The 25,529-nt window shown below is 38.4% G+C and overlaps 1 protein-coding gene across 5 annotated transcripts in view; it reads right to left on the bottom strand.

Moving 5' to 3' along the window:
• The window catches only part of MYO16 (myosin XVI), a 359,080-nt gene that overhangs the window by 267,519 nt on the left and 66,032 nt on the right, over window positions 1-25,529 (bottom strand). Inside the window, exon 1 of one of the 5 annotated variants that reach the window (XM_071430589.1) lies at window positions 18,971-19,397. The exons of the other annotated variants lie outside the window; for them this stretch is intronic. Within the exon in view, the coding sequence (XP_071286690.1) occupies window positions 18,971-18,998 (28 nt within the window). The 5' untranslated portion in view covers window positions 18,999-19,397. Of the gene's footprint in view, window positions 1-18,970; window positions 19,398-25,529 lie in introns of those variants that run through there. 5 annotated transcript variants of the gene reach the window in all.

Raw genomic sequence — 25,529 nt, 5'->3', positions numbered from 1 at the left:
TTCTTTTTTTAAAATGTTTTGGTTTGCTTTAAGGGCATAGTATTCTATAAACTATAATGTATCACAATCCATAATAAAATATAAAATTGTAGTCTGAGGTCTGCATGCCAATAATTTTATAAATTCTATTTATAACATTACATATTTATTTGCTAAATTATTTGTTATATTATTTCATAAATTAAAGATAATACAAATATTATATATTATATAAAATATTACATATTTTATAATTTGTAAATTTACAACTATAAATTACAATCCATGGTCTCAAATCCAACTTCTCAAAACTGAGGAGCACATTTATCCAAAAAGTGCCCAGAGACTGTTTTGTTAGGGAGCACTATGACAGAAGCAGACACAGAATACAATACTACAGGTCAATTTCAGTCAATTATTTTTAACATAGGCTACTCTCTCCCTATAATTTATGTTCCTTTCTTAGCATACCCTTCTAGCTGGAAGAAAATGAGTTGTCAAACTGAGAACTGGAAACATGTATTGGCTTGCATTAAGGCAAAACACACACCCTTTCTTCTTGCATGTCAAAGCCAATAACTCCTGCTGTATAAAACAAAATTTTCCACTTGACCTTAAATTATATGTTTCATTCCATAGCAAAAATTATATGTTTCATTTCTTTTATTTCCTTGTTGGAAGACACAACAAAATGAATGGGTAACTCTGTAACACTGCAGAAGATGTAACTTTATTTCTGGGTTCAATCCCTGTGCTCAGAGCATTCAGTCCCATAGAAGAGCTACACTCAGACCATTCTCCTCAGCCTGAGGTAGTTTTCAATGGTATCTTCTTTTTCTTGTGATAAGACTGCAGAATAAGAAAACTTCAAATCTTTGCTATTAGAATTGTTCTGCTGTGTATAAAAGATTTCAGCAGCCAAGCCTTTAGCCTACACAGGCCTTTTGGCTTTTAACACCTTAAGTTGATACCCTAACACTTCTAAATGTGACTACAATGCCTGCCAGCAAGGCTCATAGCCACAGAGGGAAAACCAGCTCACTGTGTTAAACTGTGTTTGCCTGCAGCTGGGAGCCCACCCCTGCTCTGCTCATTCCTTCTCCTTCATGAAGGGAAGAAGGAGCAGCCATGCACTTGAGCTCCAACAGGCTGCAACTGAACTTGCTGTTTACATTTTGAAAACTCACCAGAGGCTGAGAATTGTGGCTACTGTCTTAGTCATAGCTGTAAATCTGCACTGCCTGCTGACCAAAGACTTTAATGGTATCTTTGCTTTTCCTCAGCTTAGCTCATGGGCAGTCTCTGTTCTTAGGAGGAACTCATAGTGTTTGCTTCCATATCACAACTGAGACTGATGCAAGCTGTAGGACGTCTTTGCCATCACACTGCTCTCCTCTTCCAAGGCAAGAAATCAAACAAATCAGCTCAGTGTCTTGATCAAACACAGCACAACAAAGATGCTGTCTCACAGGCAGATTCCAATTTCAGGAAGGATGTTGCTAGCTTAGTGTCCTCTGCCTCTCCACTGGAATGACATTCAGCTTGTATGAGTCTTTGTCTATTTGCCCTGTGAGGAACAGTGCTTGACTACCACAACTGGCCTCACATAACAGCTCCCAGTGTGTGGCCAGAGTCAAAGCAGTTCCGGCCAATTGAGAAAAGGACTCTTGATCCATTTGGTCACTTGTCTCAGCTAAAAATTAATGAATTGAAGATGAAATTTCTTTCCTCAGCTCATCTGGAACCTGATACATCCCAGATGAGATCAGTATCTGGCTGTGGATGTAACAGCTGCAGGTCAGCAACCTCATTAGATTAAGCCTAGATTAGGAAACACAGTATAAATGCAGACAAGGCAAACTGCCTGAATCAATCTTTCAGGTGCTCATCTCTAAGGAATGCACCATTGAGTCCAGCATCCAGCCAGTTTTAGAACCAGGCAGAGCTCTCCTCTATGATCCTACTCAGCAGAGGAACCGATGATGGCACAAGCGGCAGAGCTTCCTTCACACTTCAAGAGAGCTCACCTCAAACACAGGATGATTATAGACATGCTTCTGGAGAAAATTCTGTGGATGGCTTAATGCACATGAAGCATGGGGTAATTCACCAACACTGGATCAGATAACTTTGTCTTGTCTACCAGTCTTGAAAACCTCTGTTAACAGATTCTACAAATTGTCTGGGTAAACTGTTTAAGTTGCTTCACTGACTTCTATCAAAAATGCCTTGAGTTCTTTTGGTGGCCATTATCCCTTGTTACTATTGTCACTATTGAGAAGATTTCAGCTTTTTCATTTCTGCTAGCAATCCTGGTTGCCTCCCATTGCTCTCATTCTATTGCCTCAGTGTCCATCTTAGACTGGTGGGACCAACACCACATATTTGCAGGTGCAGTTTCAGTAGCCCCAAGCAGCAGCAGACAATAAGTTCCCTCTGTCTGCTGGCCAAACTCCTCTGAACATAGCCCCCTGTGTATTTTGTCCGATTTATCATCAGCACATACAGCTGGCTTCCATTCAGGTCTGTGTCCATTGTAACCCCTGCACATTCTTCAGCAGGACTGCAGCTCAAGTCAGTCAGTTCCCAAGCTGTACTGAGGTGTAGGGTTAGTCTGCCTCAGGCATGAAAATATCACTTCCCCTCTTGAACTGCCCAAAGTTTCTATCAACCCAACCCCCAGGATTAAGCTCTCCCATTTGAAGTATGCCAACTACTCTGTCCTAAGTGAGCATTGCCAATACCAACAACAGCTTCAGCTGTAAAGAAACCCTCCAGGAAAAAAATAGCTGCTAAAATCCACAACTTTATTCGGCAGATGTAAACAGTTACTGCTTAGAGAATGACAACTCAACCACAGTTAGACTCCAGAGAAAAGCTATTAGAGCCTCCTAAAAAGGTAACATGTGCAGCAAGTCTCTCCATCCTTTCCTGCCCCATATATGGGAGGACTGGCACAAACTGCCATACTGATTTGGTACAAGAGCACTGTATGACCCCCATTCAACAGCAGAAGATAGATGGAAAACATGACCCCAAACAGAGCTGGTTTTGAGTGTGCTAGTCAGGAGGCAGTATGGTAAAGATTTGTGGGTAGGGAAAAAGGTTGCCTTCTGAATATATTTTCTTAAGAGTTTGTATCTCATGAAATAAGATTTCAGATTTGAAGATTATTTCATGCATTTCTTGGCCCAGTGCATGACAAATTACACTAATGTGCAGGGATTCAATCAGGCCACTGTGATGGTCATGGCAGACTGCGCTGGAGAATACCTTGGCAGTGTCATCCATGAAAAACCTGGCAAGGTTTACTGGGATATTATTTATTTAATAGGATGTTCTGGACAAAAATTACTAGATTAAACATGATTGTCAGTGTGCACATAGTTTTAAGGTCTGCATCTTCTGTATAAGCACGATATAGAAACCTCTATAAAACACTGAAATATCAAAACCAGAGAAACTTTTACCATGTTACATTGATTACTAATTAGTACAGGACAAAGGAAATCATTACCACTGTAACCAACAGAAAAAAAAAATGTTTCAATGATGCTTGCTAGCAAAGAGCTGTGTCATTGACTGGGACCACCATGAACCACAAGAAAGAGAAGAATCGCTGCTTAAAACAACAGCTTCATAAAATTTACTCACAGTTGGAGAGTATGACATTTGCATCACAAGACAAATTACAGTTTTGATCCTGCCTGCACAAACAAGAGATTTCTGAGTAAAGAGGAACAGTTTGCTTTGAATTGTCACTGGTTCTCACTGTGAAGATGAGAGAAGGAATGTTTTGTGACATTACAAGCATCAGCTCCTGAACAAAATGAAGACCAAAGGAAGTGTGATGGGATGTAAACAGAGAGGAAGAATGGGTACTGTTACAGAAATATTATTCCATCTTCTGAAGGTGATTTGAGCTCAAGTAACTTTACAGTATACTGGGACATTTTTTGGCGTACCTCTTTTCAGAAATCATATTGATATAGCTTTCCCTTATACTGCTTCTTATGGGTTTATGTCTATCAACTTTAGTCACTTGCTCTGGCATTTAAATTAGGAGACTAGTCATCCTAAAAAATTCACCTCAGATGATAATTCACATCACATGGGGGTGACTATGTCCCTAGGGGTTTATGATTATGTCACAGGTCAGGAGGCATTTCCAGAAAGTAAAGCTGAATGCCTACATACATGTACACACAGACTCACCTCTCTGCTCAGACGTATTTTGACGTTGCATGTGACTTTTCATTAAAGGCAAGCACACAATCAAACTGTTGACATTGCTTAATGCAGCAAGCCTCTCAAATACTGTGACATGGACTGAGGGCACATAATGCTTAAAATTACAAATTTTGAAATAATAAGAGACATGCTTATCTTTAGTTATGCAAACATGCTGATTTTTATGATATTTTAAACCATGAATAATTAAAGTTCTGGGTATTGGAAGGACTATGGTCATTATAGCATTGAAACAAAATATAGAGGGTTTAAAGTAGCTGGAAAATGGTAATCTGAGATTCTGAGAATGTACACTGCAGCCAAAACAATAGTCTTTAAGCAGGTTAATCTCACTAAAGGAAAAAGAGTAAAATAACCCTCCAAAATATATACTGTGTTTAGTTTGGGTCCTCTGACACTTAGCCCCTATCTCGGTCTATTCTTGCTAAAAATATGATATCAGCCCATTTTCACAACAGCAATTAAACATCTGCATTCTAATTTAGATAACTGAAATTGTCCTGAATTGCGGAAAGATAAAATATATCAAAATTTCAACAACGTCAATAAATCTTTAAATAGATTAGCATTCATTCAACAAATTAAAAAGGCATTTTTTCATAAAGACAGTAGTATTGTACAACAGTTTTAAAGCTGGCTAGCTAACCATAACCATTACTAACAAAGATAAGTGGGAAAGGTATGCAATGAGCAGCAAGTGCTTTGGCACTCACACATTCAGATACACGGATGGTGTAAATCAGTGCAGCTTCATCCAGTTCAAAAAGCTACATAATATCCACTCCATGTTTGCTACAGAAGTCAGACCAGAAATTTAGGCACTGGCCCTTTTAGTAATGCACTTTGCTGTTACACATAATGACATTATTATACAGGAGGCTTTTTTTCTTCTACCAACAAAGCATATTATTTAGATTTATTATGTTGAATTAGAAATAACAATTTATGAGTATTTATGAAGCTGAGATGAATTTGATATGAAATCAGTGATATAAATACTATAGCATAACTGAAATCATTGTGTCTGAATCATAGATCAATGCATTTTACAGGTGCTCTCTTCAGAAATCAAAAGTTATTATGTATTTTCTACTGATCTTACAGTTTCCAAAAGAAATGTGGCTAAGAACAGCCACAGGAAAGGCTGGCTTAGATTAAATCCATCTCAAATTGAAACATTAAGGTCAGCATCAAAATACTTGGATTTGAAAATTCTTTGTTCAGCACAGGGAAAATTACTTACCATTTAAACAGCCTGTCCATTACATTTATTAAGGTGTGAGTGAAGCATGGTGCTTGCAACCACTCAGCCTGACTTCCACAGCTGAAACCCTTCTGTCAGGTCAGTACAGATCTGCTACAGATCTGTAGCAATGGACTTCATCCTTTTTCTTTTTTTTTTGGTTTCCCTTCCCACCCCAAAAGCAGATAATCATGAGGGAGCAGTATAACTATTTACCTTGTAAAGAATGTAAAGAATTCAATTAATGCCAAGTCCTCTGAGAATAAATTACATTGCAGTAAAGGAGCTGATGTGCTTCTCCTATTCTTGGCTCCACAGAGCTTCTTTTTGATGTAATTAGAAAGTTAGGGCTCTTAAATGACATGATATACAAAGCTTCCTCAATTTCTGCTTAACACCCAATTCTGTCTTTGCTGAAGAGCAAGCCTAAGCACATTCAAGCAGCTACTCTCTTATAAAACCCTACTCCTGTACGCTGCTCTTCAAGAGCCTTTAGATGTGACTAGACTGGTAAGTAGGAACTGCAATCAATTTCCAGCTTGATACCAAGGAAAAGTTACTTATCAGATGTTATTTATCAACTCTACAAGCTTCCTAATAGACTCTATTATCTATCTATCAGCAATTCAGTGAAGTTACACTGGAATTTTCTAAAAATTTATTATATTTAAATCAAAGAAACCACCAGTTTGGGATCTTGCCATTGTAGTGATATAAGAGAGTCTGAATAATACCTAATTAAATATAACAGAGGGCTCTGCACTGTCATTTGTGATTTATGCCATGTAGCAATCTGTGACATATGGAGATTTTATGTTCTAGGTAAAATTCATTAACTGTTTGCCAGCTTATTCAAAAATGCAGCCAAACTGCTTGCCTGTACATTTAGCCTTCATTTAGCTTCATTTAGCCTAGTGTAATAAAGCACAGGTTTCAAATACATATGTATGGGGTTCTTCTCATTTTTTAGAAACACAAAAAAATCATTTTCTTTTGCCTGTTTTTGATGCACAGGGAATTCACAAGTATGAATAGTCTGAACAAAAGTCTGTTTACCCCAGAGCAGTAGTCCTCATCTGTAGATCACATCCAGAAACTACAGGAATGCAAGCAAAATGAACATACATGATCTGATCAAGCTCATACTGTTTATTTTGGTGAAGCTGCTATCTCCTTCTCTCTACTGCCATTATCCTTCTGTACTCCCTTGGAGGATGAGGCAAAGGTGCAACCTGGATTCCCACAAACCAAAGCAATTTCCAGCAAAACCAAGTAAACCAAGTAATTTCTCCTGCAAACATCAGAACCTTTTGTTCTGAAACAAACTAAGACAGCATTGTCTGCTCAGGAGCACAGGAGTTTCCAACCAGAAAGACTGCACAGTCTGAGTAAAACACATTAACCCATTCATCTCATAGAATATCGCAGGTGGGCTTTTTGGAGATGAAAGTCTGTGCTCAAGGTGAATTCAGGGCTTTTTTGTAACCTCTTTAAATAATGAGTATTCAGACAATAGGTCAAAACACTGCTCTTTTGGAATTTAAGTAAGTTTTTTAAGCAATCAGTCACAAAACCTAGGATATAAGTATTCCCCGACCAAAAACAAAGAAAAAAAAAAGAAAATGAGAAGGAAAAAAAAAAAGCTTGTCAGTTAAATGTTGTACATCAGCTCATGTTCACTAGTGAAGGTTCATGCAGAAAAATGAAACACATCTAGACAGCACAGCATATAGTCCTAGTTCTCCTTTGATTTTGCTGAGCTCTTGTGCTCTAAGATATAATTATCTATTTTTGTGGCTTCTAAATTTCACAGTGTCTATAATGAAGACTGCACTGCAACATAGGAGAAAGGTATTTTACAACATAAACCCAAAGGTGTTTATATATGCTCTAGTAAGTAGTAGGAGGGTATATGTAGGCAGGGAACAGTATTTGAGGATAAAAGATTTTGAAATAGATGAAAGATTGAACAGGAGATAGAACACACAATCTGGGGGCGTTTCATCTGCCCTATCTATTGGGACAAGATTCTAGATATCATCCATAGCCTTTGCCAAAGAGAGAACTAGTAGGGACACTTCAAAAACGATCCAGCGAGCTAAATAACAATGCTGTAGAGCATCAGCACTCCGATGCCTTTCATTGTTTATGAAGTGTAGATACACCCTCTAAAGCTTGTCCCACCAACACCTTATCTTTTGCTTGCAGCAAGGTAAGTGGTGCTAAGTGTGCAAGGCATTGCTTTTCACCCAAGCACTGTGGTTTGACTAGCCACCAAACCCCACACAGTCACTGCCCCACCAGCAGGACTGGGGAGAGAATAGGAAGGGTTAGAGAATAGGAAAAGAGAACTCATGGGGTGAAATACAGTTTAACAGGGAAAGCTAAAGCTGCACACAGAAGCAAAGCATAAAGGAATTAATTCACTGCTTCCCATGGTTGGGCAGGTGTTCAGCATCTCCAGGAGAGCAGGACCCCATCATGCACAATGGTTACTTGGGAAGATAAGAAGACATCACTCCAAATGCACTCCCTTCCTCCTTCTTCCTCCCTACTTTCTATTATAAGCATGAGGTCCTGTGGTCTGGAGTACCCCTCTGGTCAGCTGGGGCCACCTGTGCTGGCTGTGTCTCCTCCCAACCTTCCATGCACCAACAACTTCCTTCCCACCGTGGTTGTACAAAAAGCAGAAAAGCCCTCGGCTCTGTTAGCCCTCCTCAGCAATAACAAAAACATCTCTATATTATCAGCACAAATCCAAAACAAAGCCTCGTACTAGAACACTGTGAAGAAAATTAACTCTACCACACCTGAAACCAGCACAACAAGAAGAAGAAACTTATTTGTAGCATGCTTAAATTTCCTTGCAAGACTTGACATTACTTGGTACCTTGTGTGACAAGAGATAGTGGCTTGTAAACTAAACCTGACACACACATATGGTAGAAAAGCCACACTATAATTTCCAACCATAATGAAATAGCTGTACAACACTACTAGGCAATGTAGTACTCACTTGTTTGAATAAATCATGTCATGATTAACCTGGTTTTGAAACACTTTCCTGCAACTGGGTAACGGATTTGGAAATTATCATGGGGAGAAAACAGACAAGATGCATACACACAAGTAACATAATCACAAAGAATTTGTTTCCTTAGAAAGATCAAAGCAAAATATGCTTATGTGTTTCCCAATGCTTAATGGTAAAGCAGCTATTTTTTTTTTTTAAAGAAATAGTCCAAGTCCCTATGTCAGGATCTGAAGAGAGAGTTTAAAGCAATCAGAAAACAAAAGTCATCTGATTAACACTGACTACACTAACACATTTTTATTTTTACTATATATCTATATATAGACAACTCAGAAGAGAAAATAAAATGGTTGTTTGCACTAACTCTTACAACTTTTGGATCTATGAATTTATGTCACTTTTTATTTGGCATTTTCAGAAGCAAGCAATGTATACTTGTTAGAATAATATACTAATTAATACTTGTCACTTGCAAAGCCTGGGAGGAAATAGCATCAGAATACTTGGTCATATTTGAAGAATCCAAATTGCTGTAAATCACACCACGAGCAAGTAAAACTCCAGAAGCTCTAAATCAGAAGGTAGAATGAGAACAAAGAACTGGGTTTGCCAAATGACAAAAAAGAAAGATAAGAAGGAATAGATGAGAAGTCCTCCAGAAAATTTAACTCCTTCTAGTCCTTCCACAGACCAAGCTGTCTTTATTTGACTGCAATACAAGACTTATGAAGTGACAATTAAGTTTTGGCAATAATAGTTATTTCCTTACAGGACATTAAATGGAGATGTAATAATGCATGGATCTCTAGCCCAAAGTTTCAGGTATAGGATAGAGAGAAGGAAGCACGTGCACCTGGGAAGAGATGCATTGGAAAATTCTTCCTGCCATCACAGTATAATATAAAAGTTTTGTTACACAGGTACTTAACAAAGTAGACAGTGAAAAACACTAAGGCTGTTGTTAATACTTGTAAATCTGAAATTTGGGAAAGTGAATTAACACATTAGTGCACAGTGAGAGGAAGCCAGAATTACAGCCGCTATACCTCAAGGGTACTGAAAAAGTTGAATGGCAGCAGCAACAACCAACTACTTGAATAAAGAAACAAAAAATCAGATTGTTTCAAAACCTGGGGCCATTCTTTTATCACAGACATTCTCAGATATCACTATTTTAGTCAGCAAATATGCCACGGCTCAAGAGTCATACAGCACACAAGAATTACAGAAACCATAGGAGAAAAACACATAAATCAAAATTTGCAAAAATCTGCACATATAAAAGCTAGTTAAGCATGATGTGAATCAAAAAAAAGGGAATATTGAGTATCATACATCATAGGGAGTTAAAAGTCAAAAAGGAAGCAGTGGTTCACAGACCCAGCCATAAGGACTGGCAAGCACACAGGAAAGGAAATCCTATGCCAAGTGAACTTGTGGTTCTACATGCAATCTAATAATTTAAAGAGATTAGTGTAAAGTAAAAGCAGATGGAAAAGTAGTTTACCACACAGTGGAGCTAACAAAAATTCTGCAGCAGAGCTAACATGTAGGCCTTTGATCACTGTTCTGTGCACATCAAGGGGCTGCCATCTCAGTTTTCAAATAGCAAGAGGATTGGAAACTGGCCCTTCTCCATTCTGCAGAAAGGCAACTTATCTGGAATATTGCATTCAATTCTAGACAGTCAAATTGGAGCAGTTCAAAAGAAACTACCACGAATAGTTTTGAGGCCCGAGGGACTGATTTATGAAGAAAGATGAAAAGAATTAAATATGCATAGCTTAGCTAAGCAGTGACTAAGGAGAGAAAAGTTAACAGAAATTTAAAGAGTGAAAGGGAAAAAGAAAGGTTATATACCATAAAAATGAGGAGAAGATGGAGCAATAAAATGAATTTAATATAGTGCAAACTTAGGCAGAGTACCAAGACAAAAGTAATATATATGGATGAGATTAACAGGTAAGATCACAAAATTCCTTGTTTGGTGTACTGAGTGGACAGCCACACAAAAGCAACAACACAGGCACAGCAGCTCTGTGTTTCTGACACTCAGGTCAGCTCCTTCACTCAGTTCTGAAATCTCCAAATCACCCTGTAAAGCTCCACCAAGAGAACCTCTCAGCAAAGTGAAGACCCAACCCATGAGAATTTCTAGCGTGTAAAGCCACACCGCTGGCATCTGAAAGGCTTCTCTCCCTTGCACTGGCAGGGTAATTATTGGGTATGTCCTAGGTAAGGCTGGCTAAGGCTAGAAGAGCAAGGGTGATTGCTAGTGAGAGCTGGCAATCAGATCTGATCCAGATCAGAGCTGGATCTTCATGGGTAAGTGAAAATGAAAGCAGTTTAGTGGCTTTCCTGACACCAGTGTTTACAACAGTCTCTAAGGTCACCTTCCACATCTACCATCAAGAATTACACTTGTGGCCATATATAGGACAGCTGTAGGGGCATGGAAACAGAAGTGAAGATAAGCATTATAACATTTGATTGTTAACATGTGCAGCAATGTCCCTTCTGGGTTAAATTAAAATGAGGAAATATGGTTAATAATTCAAAAAAGAGGAAGAAGAGAAGAGGAAAAAGAAGAAATTGAACAGCTTGAACTCACTTGACCAACTGAAAAAAAGCAGTATCAAAGGATGGACTCCTAGTCTACACATATCTTCAGGCACCTTTACTGAAGAAATAACTGGATGAACACAAACAGGTTTTAGAGATGTTGAAGAAACTGAAGTAAAAATTAAACAGAAATTATTACTGCATCTCTGACATTACTGCTCACAAGAAAGAAAAATGTCACTCCAAGACAAAATAAATCTATATATTTATTGCTTATTAAGAGGAATTAAATCATTTAGTTTGCCTAAAAAGCTTTACTTTTCACAACTATGTCTATATGATTTACACATGCCACTTCTGCAACTAACATTAGTACTGCAGCTAACAGAATCAAGTAATTGTGTTGCAAGGAAAACAATGGAAAAACAAGCTGTTCAGTTCATGTGCAATCTGATTATAAAATGCCTATCCTTTCACATAAAATGATTGTTGAGTAAGGAGTATATTGTTCTAACATTTTTAGAGCTTTCCGCAATAAGCTACCTACAAACAAAATTACTATTCTTCTCACAAAGAGAAAAAAAGAGGAAATTTCTACATGCCTACTTTCCTCCTTTCTCAGTTTAGATGTCAACATTTACAAAACTTTTTGCAGGAGAAAGCTTTGATTCCTTTTATGGGAAAGGCATCACATTTGAAAGCTATCAATTAACTCTCCAAATATGACCTTAATACATTGCTCTATTTTCTGTAGATGCCTTTACAGGGTCCCATATATATTTTATGTGTTGCATTTCCTAACAGGATTTGCTCTGAATGGGACCACAGCAGGAGTCCAACAGCCTGAGGTGGCATGGCCCAGATCTCCTTCCTGTCTCTGTGCTCTGAATACTGTTTCCATCCCCTCTAAAATGACATATTGCATGAGAGACATTCACAGTAGGATTTACAAGAAAAGATATCAGGTTTTATCTCTTTCTTTTTTTCTGAGAATAAGATTTTCTTGTTTTAAAATCTGCTATGAAATGAAAGAGAGTAAAGTACAGTTCCAACATGAATGTCCATATTCCAGCTGCATAAAAAGCTAGTAATAAATGACCAAGTGTTCTTCCACTGTGTGTGGTGCCCTCCTGTCCACATTCCTTGCCAGGTCACAGCCTTACATCAAAATGAGTTTTAAAGTGGACTTAGTCAGGGCTCTCTGAATCACCTTATAGATGGGGGGAAGCTGTTAGAGACTGTTGTCTTTCAATGTACTAGAATGGCACTGGCATGAAAACCCGTTCTGGCCATGCTACCTGCATTTGCTTTTCTGCAAGGGATACCACACTGACCCAGCTGTTGGCTGAAGGGATGTGCAGCAGTCAAAACTTGCAGATTTCTCTTGGTAGGTCTTATATGGCTGTTGTTTTCACTGAAGGCATTTTCTCAAAAGCAAACAAATGGAAAGTCTCTTGTAATAAACAAACAGCATTTTTCTTTAATTGGTGATGTTCTTCTATAATATATTAAATAACTTGCATTAGCACAACTCTCTATTTGCTCCAAATCAAACAAAGCTTTTGCTGAATTGATTATTTTCATTTGTTTAAGAACAAATTAGAATTAGTTCCATCTCAGATTTCACTTGTTTTGACATAATCATGTTTATGCTGTTGCAATTTGGATTGAGGTGTTAATTGAATTATTTTAAAATGTTTTCTATTTGGTTTTATAACTTAAAAACTGTGCAAAAATCAGCATGATGCAGTATATTAATTTATATGAAACAAGAAAAATAAATAAATGTGATTATTTGCAGTAAGAAGCTACATCAGGATTGAAAAGTGGCTATATTGCCATAATTCCATAAATGGAAATAAAGAGGTTGGGAGGGTTGTGTTATTGGTGTGGGGTGTTTTTCTGCTTTGTTCCTGCAGCAATCTTCTCAAAAAATGTAATATCAGAGTCTGAAGCTTCACACATGCTGTGCCAATATGGTGAGAAAATATGGTACTTTGACCTTTATAATCTTCTTTCATCTGACTTTTAGGGTGGATAGCTTTCTTTGCTGTTTGCAGAATAACTAGAAGAAAAAAGCTCTCCAAATACCAAAATCATAAGGAATTTCGTTTTTCACAGAAAGTGCTGATTCTTCTCTTTCCTGACAGATTTTTAGAGTAGTAAACAAAATAATGACAAAAAATAATTGATGGATGACTGTGATTTCCACTAAACTACTACAAATAGAATCTATTCTTAGTTGAATGCAAAGTTGGAAATGTTATAGTCTTCAGTTTTCCAAGTTAATAATGCTCCTTTTGCTATTATTTCAAAGGGTATTTTTCCAAATTTAATATAAATTAAATATAAAAATGCATCAATAAAATTATTAATTGCTATTCTATGTGGTTGGGAAAGTTGCTACTGTGAGGTAAGTTTTATTTACTGGAAACCCACTTAGCAAATTATTAGACTACTACTACAAATGTGCCAAGCTAATTGGCTTATTGACAGCTCAAAATACATTTTTCTAAGTATAACTTCCTATGTCTACCTATTGATATAAATATTTATTTTTTTATCTCTTTCCTTGCACCCAGTGTCATGAATTTAAAGCTTGTAAATATTTAGATTAGGTAAAAAAATAGTTAAAATTAAAAAAAATCATGTTCCATCTCTGTCATTGTCACATGAACTCAGGAACTGGAGAATAAAAATAGAGAAACATCTAACTGGTAAAGACATACTGGCATTCATAGGTGGTAAATAATATCCCAGTTTCCTGTTGGCCTGCACTTATCCTGTGATGACAGTGAGAGACATGGAGCTAAAAAGCATAATAGAAGCAAAAAATATTCTAGCTGTGGCTCTATTTGTATAAAGGTTAGTAAGATAGAACTTTTGTTCTCAACTGAATAATTAAAAACCTAGTTTTTTAGATATCTTTCATGACACCTGAATTATCATATAACTTTTTAAAAAAAGTTTGCACTTTTTTATATATCACTGATATATCAGACACATTCAGTCTGTCAGAATGGAATGCAAAATATCGTGTATTGCATTAGCATTCTCTGATACATTTTTACAGTAAAAGCTTCTCAAACAAATACCTTTCATCAAAATCTCTTTACTCCCCCAGACTTGCTTTATGTGCCTTCACAGACCTTAAAACTCCCAAGCAGTGGTTCATTTCAGAGAGCCACTCCTCCTGCTCTTTCAGGATTTCCAGGGCAGATGACTCCTGACTCTGCCTCCCAGTTTCATTTCCAGCAGGCAGAATCACTCAGCCATGCTAAGCATCTCATTTCAGTAACAATCTTAACCTCATGCCACAGGTCACAGTGTTATAAGCATGTACAAGGAAAAAGAATTTCCCCCTGCAGCCATGGAGTACTTAGCTCTGTTATTGCAGAAATAAACCATGACACAAGAGTTAGAAGACACTATCATGAACTATCAATGTAGATAAATGGGATAGGTGTTGAATAAGGACTGTCACAGACATCCTGCTTCTGTTTACAGCTCTCATTTCCACCACCTGCATATTTTTGCTATTTTTTCCCTTGAGCTCCTCATCGGAGGCAGAAGACATGCCCAAGAAGATGTGAGAATTCTCTGCGACACCAGAATATACAATAAATAAATTATTACCACCTCCTGCCTAACCCTGGTATAGAAGAAATCCTGCTCATGGGAAGGAGAAAACACTTCAAAAATTTTTTCTAGTTCTCTTATGTCACCAACCATCCAGTGTGACAGAACACACCTATGTGTCACTGTTACTTGGGTCATCACACATCCTGCACATGCTGCCACAGAGGTAAAGGGTTCCAGTGTCACAGACTGACTATAGATCTCCAATTCTTCTTTTCAGGTTCCTCTTCTCTTGTTTGGTCTAAACAGTAACTCACTCTACTGAGGCTCAGATCAAAGTTTCACAGGCTGTCTCACTGTAAGAAAGCTGATATGAAGGTATCAGGTTTCACCCCCAGTATTACTTCTTCATTCATAGGAGAATCAAGTTCAAGTCTCCATCCTCTGAAAACTGAAACTAATGTATCATATCACATCTTTCCCCCACCCTGTCCAAGCTCCATAAGGTTCAGATAGAGCTACCACTTCATGGATAACCCTTGCCATGTAATCAGGTCCTGAAGGTAATAAGGGATAGATTTTGAAGAAAATTATTATGTTTATTTTCTATCTTGTTTCAAATCCTGAATTACATTTATGAATAAACATCTAATTAGTATTTCCATTCCAGATCACTGTAGGTATTGGTCTGTCACATAGCACAATTCAGTCTGTTTTAATTCATACAAAGGATTTAAAGAAGTTGGAAACAGATAAAACAGAAAGAAGTAGAAGCTGATGTTCAGTTTTATGACCCTAATATTTGGATAAATTCACTTGGCTTGGACTTCCACCAGGCATGACTGTAACTCCTTCTAGCAAGGTTTTTATTCTGCTTGCACTTATGCACCTCTACAGCATTTGCAGTGGAAATCAGACTCTGGAGTAATAAACTTAAGCCTCCTTGCTAAAGTACTGTTTTTCTTAGTACCCTTTGCAGATCCCTCAGAGGAAGTCCAGGGCAAAGGTAGAAAACCACTGCCATAACATGTAAATGATGATATTTATATCATAACTAGATATGAAAGGGACAGAAGACAGCAGCAAGGTGCTGCCTAATTTGCAAAATTACATTCATTTGTACAGTCTGTCACACAAATCATCAAGACAAAATGGTACCCTGCAGCTGGCAGATAACATGTGATACTCTCCTACAAACCACTGCTCTCTTTTCTAAATATTCGCACTCACAGATTGCCAAGGATAAGCTACCAGCACCGACAGGGACAGCTCTGAGCAGCAGCAGCAATACTTGGCTGCAAAAAGGAGATGGGCACGAGTAGTGACAACATGAGCTGCTCCAGCAGGCAGACACTCATTCAGCTTAGTGTTAAATGCTGCAGGTGCCAGCTAAAGACAACATGATGGCTGCAGCAGGCACACTTCCAGAGTGTTACTGGGATGAAAGACCTCACTGGGCATGGCCCCAGAAAATCTGGTTTGACCACACAGCTACCCCTGCTCAGTGCAGGAGGGAGTACCCAGAGAACGGCGACAGAGCTGGAGAAGGGTCAGGAGCACAAGTGTTACGAGGATCAGCTGAGGGAGCTGGGGATATCTAACTTGGAGAAAAGGATGCCCAGGGGACACCTTATCACTCTCTGCAATTGTCTTAAATGAGTCTCCTCTCCCAGGTAACCAGAGATCGGACAAGAAGAAATGGCCTCAAGTTATCCCAGAGGAGGTTTAGATTGGCTATTAGGAAAAAATTACTTCACTGAAAGTGTGGCCAACACTGGAACAGTCTGCCCACAGAATTGGTCAAATTGCAATCCCTGGAACTGTTCAAAAAACATGTAGATATGGTGCTTGGGGCTGTGGTTTAGTGGTGGATATGGCAGTGCTAGTATAATGGCTGGACTCCATGATCTTAGAGGTCTTTTCCAACATTAATGATTTTATGAGTCTGTGGTGAACTGAAGAGCTTTCAAAGCTGGAGCTTTCCAGACAGAAAATGCTTGTGACTAGATGGTGACTTATGTAGTGAAGTATATCTGATTTTCACAGCCTTCGAATGGGAGCAATGCCATGAAAAAATGAAAGAATATTATTAAAATTGTACTAACATCATTGGAGAATAGCTATAGCCCTTCTCAGATCAGATTCCCACACCCAACTTCTGCAAAGATTAAAAAAAACCAAGATGCAAACATATGCAAAAGCCAGGTACATTGCACTGTAGTTCATAAAATACCAGCTTTTAAGTGTCATTAATTTGTGCCTTTTAGACATTTCCTCTCTACCCAAAGTAGTACAAGAGACAGTGCTCTGCCACCATGCTTCCTCTGGATCAGTGTATTTTCTTTCTGACACAGAAATCATTGGTGAAATGAGTTTAAAGCAAAGTGGGGTGTGAAGAGTCACGTTCCAAGCACTGTGAGATTCAGCTGCTCTCAGCACATCTCAGAGCACTGCTGGTGCTGCAACTGCGCACGCAGCCCTGGCCCATCTTTGGTCCCAGCTGTCTGCCAAACACAAATATCTGCAACATATTGGCATGTGAAGTCAGATAATAACGCTCAGGGGAGCATTGCAGAGGAAGTGCTTCTCCTTCACTAATTACAGGTGGAAATGGAAGCACTTCTGCCAATTCTGAGAAGCATGGGCAGTGAAAAAAACTCCTGTCAGGCTCCAGCCAGCATCCGTTGTCTCCTAAAGGACACTGCTTGGAAAGAAAAGAGCTATGTGGTAAACCACCCCAATCTACTCAGAATTCACTAATCAAAACTCCAAATCTGAAAAACAGGAAACAAATATTATTGACAAAATTGATGCTGTGCATTCACCTTTCCCTCTGCTGTGTTTTAGCCCTTCATCTCTGCAATCAATGCAATGAACATCCCAATTAGTCATCATTTGCTTCCTTTTAACAGAAGAACCTCAGGGTCATCCTGATATCTTTCCTATAGTTTCACTGAAGAGTTACTTATTTAATATGCTATTGACTTTCACATGCCTATGTAGATTTGCAACAATTTCACTGTAAGAGTTATTTTAAAGTGAATAAAAACCAAACAATACTTTTTTGACATCTTCAAGATAGTCACATTGCAAATTCCTCATTTGCATTTATCAAATCTCAGTACAAGCTCAAAGATTTATTCCTAGAATGCACCTCTAAAACTGTGCAGTCAAACTAATCTCTGCTTCTCTGCATGAACAGGGAATTGTAGCTCCCACTGGTATTAAAAGCAGTCCATACACCAGTCCCATTGAATGCAGACAAGAGAAAACCCATATAAATAATTTTTAATTGAATTACTAAAATACTTCCAGGGCACCTTAATTTCATATTAAGACAGCAAAGAACCACATTACTTGTTTATTAACTATAACACAGTGTTTTAAAAATAGTTTCAAAGTGTCCTTGGTACACTTAAGTCATCAAAAACCATGATCTAGAGAGAAAAACCTTTTACAGCAGTCTGCTATTTGACATGTAAAAACTCTGTCATAATAACTAAAGTCTGAAGTTTTCTAAGTCCTTCAGTAAAAAATATCTATGGCTATTGAGCTACTGCTGGCTGTCCAAAACAAGTATTTAAAGAACAATTAATTTCTCTGGTGTAAACCCTGCAATTTCCACTCAGACCTTGGATGCTTTCAAAGGCAAATCCTATAAGACTGAAAAATGTGCAGCTAGGAGGACAAGCAACCTTGAAAAAAAAAAAAAAAAGCTGTTAGGAATTTCCTCTGAAATGAATCAAATACATTTAGCATAGATCCCAATTTCAGGATGTCTTTAAGGAGGCAAGCTTGCATGATTCAAGGTTAAAGGTTCATTGTTATTTTTTTAAGTCTGTCACACCAAATAGCTTAATATTCTGACAAGGAGGGGATACAAGCATTTGATCTACAGTAGATGATGAGCTGGGTTTGCAATTATAAAGCTATTCTCATTTGTATATCCTTGCAAAGTGTGAGAGCCATGTTCCAAGGTTGTCCTTAAAGGCGTCCTTAACATAATGCTGTCAATGACGTTTCTTCTTTTCGGACATTACATTCTTTGGTGATTAATTTAAACAAAAGTTTTAAAAGCTGATCATTACGAAGTTCAGAATGAGAGCATTATTTTACATACAATGAACTTATCTCTGAACAGAGGAGAGAAAGAAACACTGAGCTCTGCCTGTATATTCACATGCAAAGTAACAACTCCCCTTCCCCACTACTATGTTGACATCATGCAGCATCTGCATTCGACTTTTTGCATATGTAATGAAAAGACACACCTCAGAAAATAAAGATAGTTTTAAAAGCAAAATAACCATTTTGTTACTTACAGCATTTGATAAAATGGTAATGAGACATTCTTTCATCTCAGGCTGTAGTCTCGCTACAGGTTTCAGCATTCTCTTCTGCTACAACTGTCATGCCCAGAAAATGCATTATTTAAAGCCCTTCCTCAGGTATCCAGTACACCTCAGAATACATTATTCAGCACAGTTTCTGTTCCAGGATCTTGCAGAGGCTTCCAAGTCACCCTCACCCGGCTGCCGGAGTTACGATAAACCTCTGTGCGTCTTGAACCATGACTGCTGCACGTGCTATTGTAGCACAATTGATTGACAGCGCTCCTAATCCCACATCCCCAGGAATAGAAAGATTTAATTGGTGTGCACTTGCAGCCACATTCTTCCAGCACTGAGGTGTGCTGCTGCACTGCGGCTTTCACAGTCCTGCCAGTTAATGGCTTTTCAATAGCTTTCAAATGGCAGCAAACTAAGCTTGATGAGTGGGCTCGAATGAAATAGCAGAACAGGGGATCTTAAATTTTATTTGTGCATGTTGTTCGTGTGCCAAATGCGACCAGATTTTTAGCTAGTACTAAACCAGGATTATTTTTAGTTGCCACCAGTTGCTGTGTGAATAGGAAATTGATATAGGTTTCCAAGAATAACCATCTTTTAGCATCACAGATAATTTTTCAGTATATTATAAGATAAAAAATCAGGATAGAGCTTACAGCCATCTTCAGAGTCTCATGGTTTATGCATGGATTAATTCACATTGAGCTAAAAACATGCTTGTGTGTACATTTCTTGGTATGTTCCTGCTCTATCATTTCTTTGTATTGCAATGCATCTTTTTCACAGATGGAATATTTATGTCAGGAGACAAAACCTGCAAGCTCTGCATGGTTTGTATCATGATTATGCGCATGTTCTCTAATGACATTTAAATTACTGATTGTAAGAGAAAAAGCCTAAGAAAATGCATCACTAGGAACAAGTCCATACAATTATTTATCACACTGTAGAATAACAAGTCAATGTACACTGACGCATTACCCGGTTTCAGATTAAGGGCACACAAAAGGCAGACCTGCATTGTATTTTAAACACCCAGGCTGCAGCATCCTCTGAGAACAATTTCCGCATTACTTTGCCAGGAACAGTTATCCATGAATTTGGCTACTACTTTTGTGAGAAACCTACAGCTGAACTGCAGTAAAATATTTTTATAGTATCAAAAAATAATTTAAGAAAATTGTACTCAGTGAAGACCTCCATTTGCTTACCATGCATCACGCTTGCCACAGCCAACACTTCACTGAGTGAGAGCTCTTGTAAAGGAAAACTGATAGCCCAACCATATTTAAATCTTTTTATCATCTGAAAGGATTCTCACCTACTATTTTGTCAACATAACATGTTAACAGCTACAAAGTGTTAAAAGGACTCCAAAGGAAAAAGGGTCTAACTAATTAGTGAGGATCACTAATTCAGATTCTATTAACTATTCTGCAAAGTTCCCACAAGAGCAGAAAGATATATATTCACAGGCTTCCAGTGATCCATTAGCAAAACCCTTAGGTGAAATCTCTCAGCTCCTAATAGCCACATATTTCACATCTGGTTTTAAGTTAAATATGCACAGCAATTCTTTTGCAGAACTAATTATTTAGGTGTTTTGGTTTTCTCCCTGAAAACGTAGTTTTCCACAAGAAAATGAAAAAAAATCAAGAAATAACCAGGGGGACATAGGGATAAACTATATAAAACAGAATACAGTAATTACATTACCATGGAAACTTTTTTTGCTGTAAAGCTCAGAAGTCCAAAGTAATTAAATCTATTCAAACTGTTTTTCACACCTATACAACACAAGCCCGGTTTGGACCATATGGCTTATAAAATAAACATACAGAGTGTTTTAAGAGGCAATGTTAGTCATAGTTCATGAGCAAGTGTCAAGTAATCTGACAAAAAGGCCTTTGAGCAATACTTTTTGGTGGAGACATTCCTGACAGGTTCATCTCTGGTGGCACTGTCAGGCAAACAGGCTGCCATGTCTAATAACATCACACTTCACCATCCCACACTGGTTAAAGCCAGGAGCACCTTGGTAAACAATGGTGAGTGAGAGAAATGGACAAAGGATGCTTTTCAGCTGACAGACATGAAAGGAAGAAAAAGTACCTGATTTTGGCTTGAACAAAATGTGAAGAAAAAGTATTTGGATCTGTCTCATTTTAGTTTGTAATGTATGTGATTATGTATTGAATTGCCATAGTAAAAATTTAGGATGGTGGAACTTGGTAGAATTTATGTGACAGGCTAGACTACATCCTCCATCCTGCAAGGAATGAGAGAGAGAATTCAACAATGCTAAGCTCAAGATCCTGCGCCTACATTGAGGCAGGCCTTAGTATCAATACAGTCTGAGGGATGAAGGGACTGGGAGCAGCCCTGTGGAGAAGGACTGGGAGTTACTCATGAAAAGCCAGACATGGGCCAGCAACATGTGCTTGCACCCCAGAAAGCCAACTGCATCCTGGGCTGAAGTGCAGGTGTTAGGAGGGTAGGAGCTGCTGCCTATCTCTTGTCCCCAACAAACCTCTCCTGTCGAAAAGCAAGCTGAGTGAACATTCAGGCAATGCAGTCAAACCTCCACTCAACACTCACCACAACTGGCTCAGCGACAGAGGCAAGAAAGGCTCTTCTGCAAGGTTTTATTCCAGCGGAGCAACACAGTAGCTGAAAGGTAACCCGGCTAGAAAGAGGAGGAGCCAGGTGGAGCAGGCAGCTTGAGAAGGGGAAGGGGTGGGGGGCAAAGCTAAGGGCTGGGCAGGGGGACCTGGCCTCCAGGGAAGGGGGGTGGCACCAGGGATGCCAAGCCAGTGACAGGGGACAGGGGAAGGAGAAACCAAAGGAAGCTGTGACACAAGCCCATGGGGGAGTCTGGTTTTCCCCTGGGAGGGCTAACTCTATGGTGAGTAGTTACTGATGTTTCCAAGGGCTGAGGGCTTGAGGATTGACTAAGGGAAGAGAGTTCATGGGATGCTACACTGGGCTGCTTCAGAAGATGTATGGCAGGTCAAGAGAGGTGATCCTGCCCCTCTCTTCTGTCCTTATGAGACCCCCAACCCTGGAAACATTCAAGGTCAGGACAGACAGGGCTCTGTGCATCCTGATCGAATTGAAGATGACACTGCTCATTGCAGAAGAGGGTTGGATTAGGTGAATTTAAAGGTCCCTTTCAATCCAAAATGTTCTGTGATTCTACATCCTTTACAGAGAGCATTTAGGTACAGGACAGATTCTTGAATGCAGCAAGCTGTTGACTTGATATTTGCATCAGACAAACTGGGAGCAGAGCTGTTCTCTATATGCTCTGATTTCTTCTCTCCTAACATGTCCATGTCATCAGGGAAGAATGTGTGACTGTTTGACAAAGGAGGGTTGCACTGCTACACCACAGCTTGGGTCTGTGCCCTGCAGCTGGACTGTTGGACTTATCAAGTCCATGAGCAGCATGTACCCACCTGCAGCAGGGCACTGTGCCCTTTCCCATTCTCCAGGAGTCTGTATGCCAAAAATATATGGACAGTTACTCAAGTAAAGTGTGAATATTGAATGGAAAAAAGGCACAAACTTTTCAAGAGGTGGCACCTGGCAGATGGCAACCTCAACAGCCCTTTTATTTTAGAAAACTGTGTTGTTTTTGTTTTAATTTTGTAACATAACTAGTTATATTATGTGGGTAATTATCATTAATGGGTTTTGAAAAACAAGTGAAAGCATAAATGTAAAGAAAACATGGAAAGCAATGTATATTGCTCTCAGCAAGAAGTTCTGACATATTGAAGGGCAGCATCAAAGGGAATTAAGAATAGATAACTGGAAATGCAGAGACAGGGCGAAACTTCAGCAGAAGGGGCAGCTAAACTTGAGGTAAAAGGGAGTCACAATAGGAATACATAAGAAGCCAAAATCTGTTTCACCTGCTGGAAAGACATTATTTCCAGTGCAATCTTTTGCTAGGTTGGAGAGAAAAGGAAGAACAGAGAAGAAACCATGGTGGTGGGTTGTCCATGACATAAACAAAGATTTCAAGTGTAAGAAAAAAAAAAGTTTTTTGGAATGAGTATGAAGGAGGGAATACTCCATTGTCAGTGATTTTACAAAAGAAATCATACAATTTGTTTATTCACAAGAAAGGGATATTAGCCATGTTAGGTATTCTCTCCTGACTGAACTACAGCAAAAATTCAAAGAGAAAAAATATATAAACAACACCTTACAATCTGATCATATAAACTATGGAATTATACATAGACAGGCTCTGAGGGCATTGTATACCTAGTTTCTCTAAAGTAAAGGCAACATTGGCAGGTTTTCAATCACAGCTCCAGTGGTTCTCTAAAGACTACACCAGTTTTTAAGTCTACAAAAAGGCACAAATGGTTTTGAGCTGGGGACAAAGACTGTGCTGGTAATAAATCTGATGATAAAACACTTAATGTATTTGATTTTGTCCAGCTCAGCAAAAATAGAGATAAAATAGAGTCAAGGTAGAAAACAAGATCTATTTCGCTCTTCTAGAAAAATTCCTTTCCGCCTCTCCCTATAGAGAAAAACAGCCAATTTTGTTCTTTGTAGAAATTCAGCATTCCATGAAATTGCAGAGTTAATTAAAGAGAATCTGGAACAGGTCAACCATCACTAGGATAGTTCTGTTTCTTAGGATAAGCACCCATCTGGGATCACCATCTCAGAGTAGACACTGCTTTCAGATCTCAGTTTCCATGGCTCAGACCTTGACTTAGAAATGCACCTATGAAGTGCTTCCTAAAACAACCAAGCAAACAAGAACATTTTAAAATAAGGTTTTGCTGTCAAGAACTGACACACTGTATTGTACTCACGTCATGTAAATATCTTGTTACTCTTCCAGTGTCTCCTGGTGTCACAAACAATTGAACATTTAATAATTTTGACATCTTAGTATTTTGCAATTCACACATAACTGAAAGATTTGATAGAGGTGTGCAGAACTATCCAAAAGCAATTTGAATAATGAGAAAAGCACTGTGACTACTGGTTTTAAATACATGACAGATGCTCCCCATTTATGCCATTTTTGCTCAGTGCAGCAAAGCTTGTTATATTCCTTCAGATGTTACAACTTCATTGCACTACTTATGGGTTTAAGACTGCAGACAAAAAAAGTGGAATGCAGAGTAACATTGACATGGCTCATATGTTTTGACAAGTGATACTGCTTAGCAATCAAACCTTGGCCATTCTATCCAGCTGCCAACAAGCCACTCTTCAGATAACATCTGGTAGCTCTATGCTTTCTCAGGAAGCAGGGATGAGCCCTAGCAGATGTAGATACTTAGCAAGAAGGACTCTGTACTAATTTTCTCTACATGAGTCACAGCAGAACAAAACACAGCAGTTTCTCCAAATAAATTTTTCTATGAACTTGCATGTCAGATGGATGTGAGGTTTGCTACAGAGATGCAGCAACAAATCAAATCTAATCACTCAATCACTCAGCATGGTTGACCTCTAGAGGACCAGATGATTTTATTTTTCTCCTCTCTCTTCCCTTCCTCTAACTTTTGCACCCTTTCCTTGTTTTTCCATTTCACTGGAAATGCATCAATTTTTCAGGAAGCTGGCAATCTTCCTCCCATTCTTCTACCTAGAAATTGAGAAAAATGAAAAAAAAATCCTTTTTCTTCTTACCCATGTACTTTTGCAACTGAATGTATACGGGTGGACTAATCTGTAACTATTCTTTAATGTATTGAAAACAGGAGGTTGAGATCACAGGATATTATCACCCACTACTGATGAAGTTTGCAAAATTACCAGTAGAAACCATTTTAAAGTATTACTCTCTTCCTGCCACACCCAAAATGACTGTTTTTTCAGGCTGATAGTAGGTCTGTCTAGCAGTCCCTTAACTGGATGAGATGAAGGAGCTCTCACTTGCTGTGGGAGAGCCTAGAACAGGGGCAATAACAAGGCCAAATACAAGAAGAAATCCCAATAGTCTCATATATGGTTAGGCTTATGTTTGGCACCAGTACTGACTCGATAATTAACTTCTTCATTACAATGTGTGAATATTTTTAAATTAGATTTGTTAATAGATTTGATGAAAGACTGCTACAGAAAGAAGCTGCCGCCATTTTACATGCAAAGCCCCTTACGAGACTGAAAAGACACCACCAAGACATGAAAAAATGATAAGCAGAACAACATGACAGCCATCTCAATGCCAAGACATAAGAAAAAAATGAAAAAAATCCATGAATTTCCATGTAAAAAGTTATTACATGGTCAGATAGATGTTTTTTAAGTTTAGAATATTTGGGAAAGAAATAGGCAAGAAGACTAATTCAATGCAACATGAAAAATGTACTGCTACCCTCTTGATAATTAGCAAATGTGATGACCCTGTATTGTATCCCTAATTTTTTTCTTTTCTAATTGATTTGAGAATTTTAAAACCAGGAGACAAATAATTACAGTACTATCAGATACATAAAAAGTCAAAAGTAGACCAGAGAAATTGTGTAACCTTTATCAGAGCAAATGTTAC

Source organism: Agelaius tricolor, unplaced genomic scaffold, assembly GCF_023055355.1.
Source record: "Agelaius tricolor isolate 1412-34295 unplaced genomic scaffold, bAgeTri1.0.p SCAF_7, whole genome shotgun sequence".
NCBI lineage: Eukaryota > Metazoa > Chordata > Aves > Passeriformes > Icteridae > Agelaius > Agelaius tricolor.
This window is presented reverse-complemented; position numbering and strand designations above follow the sequence as displayed.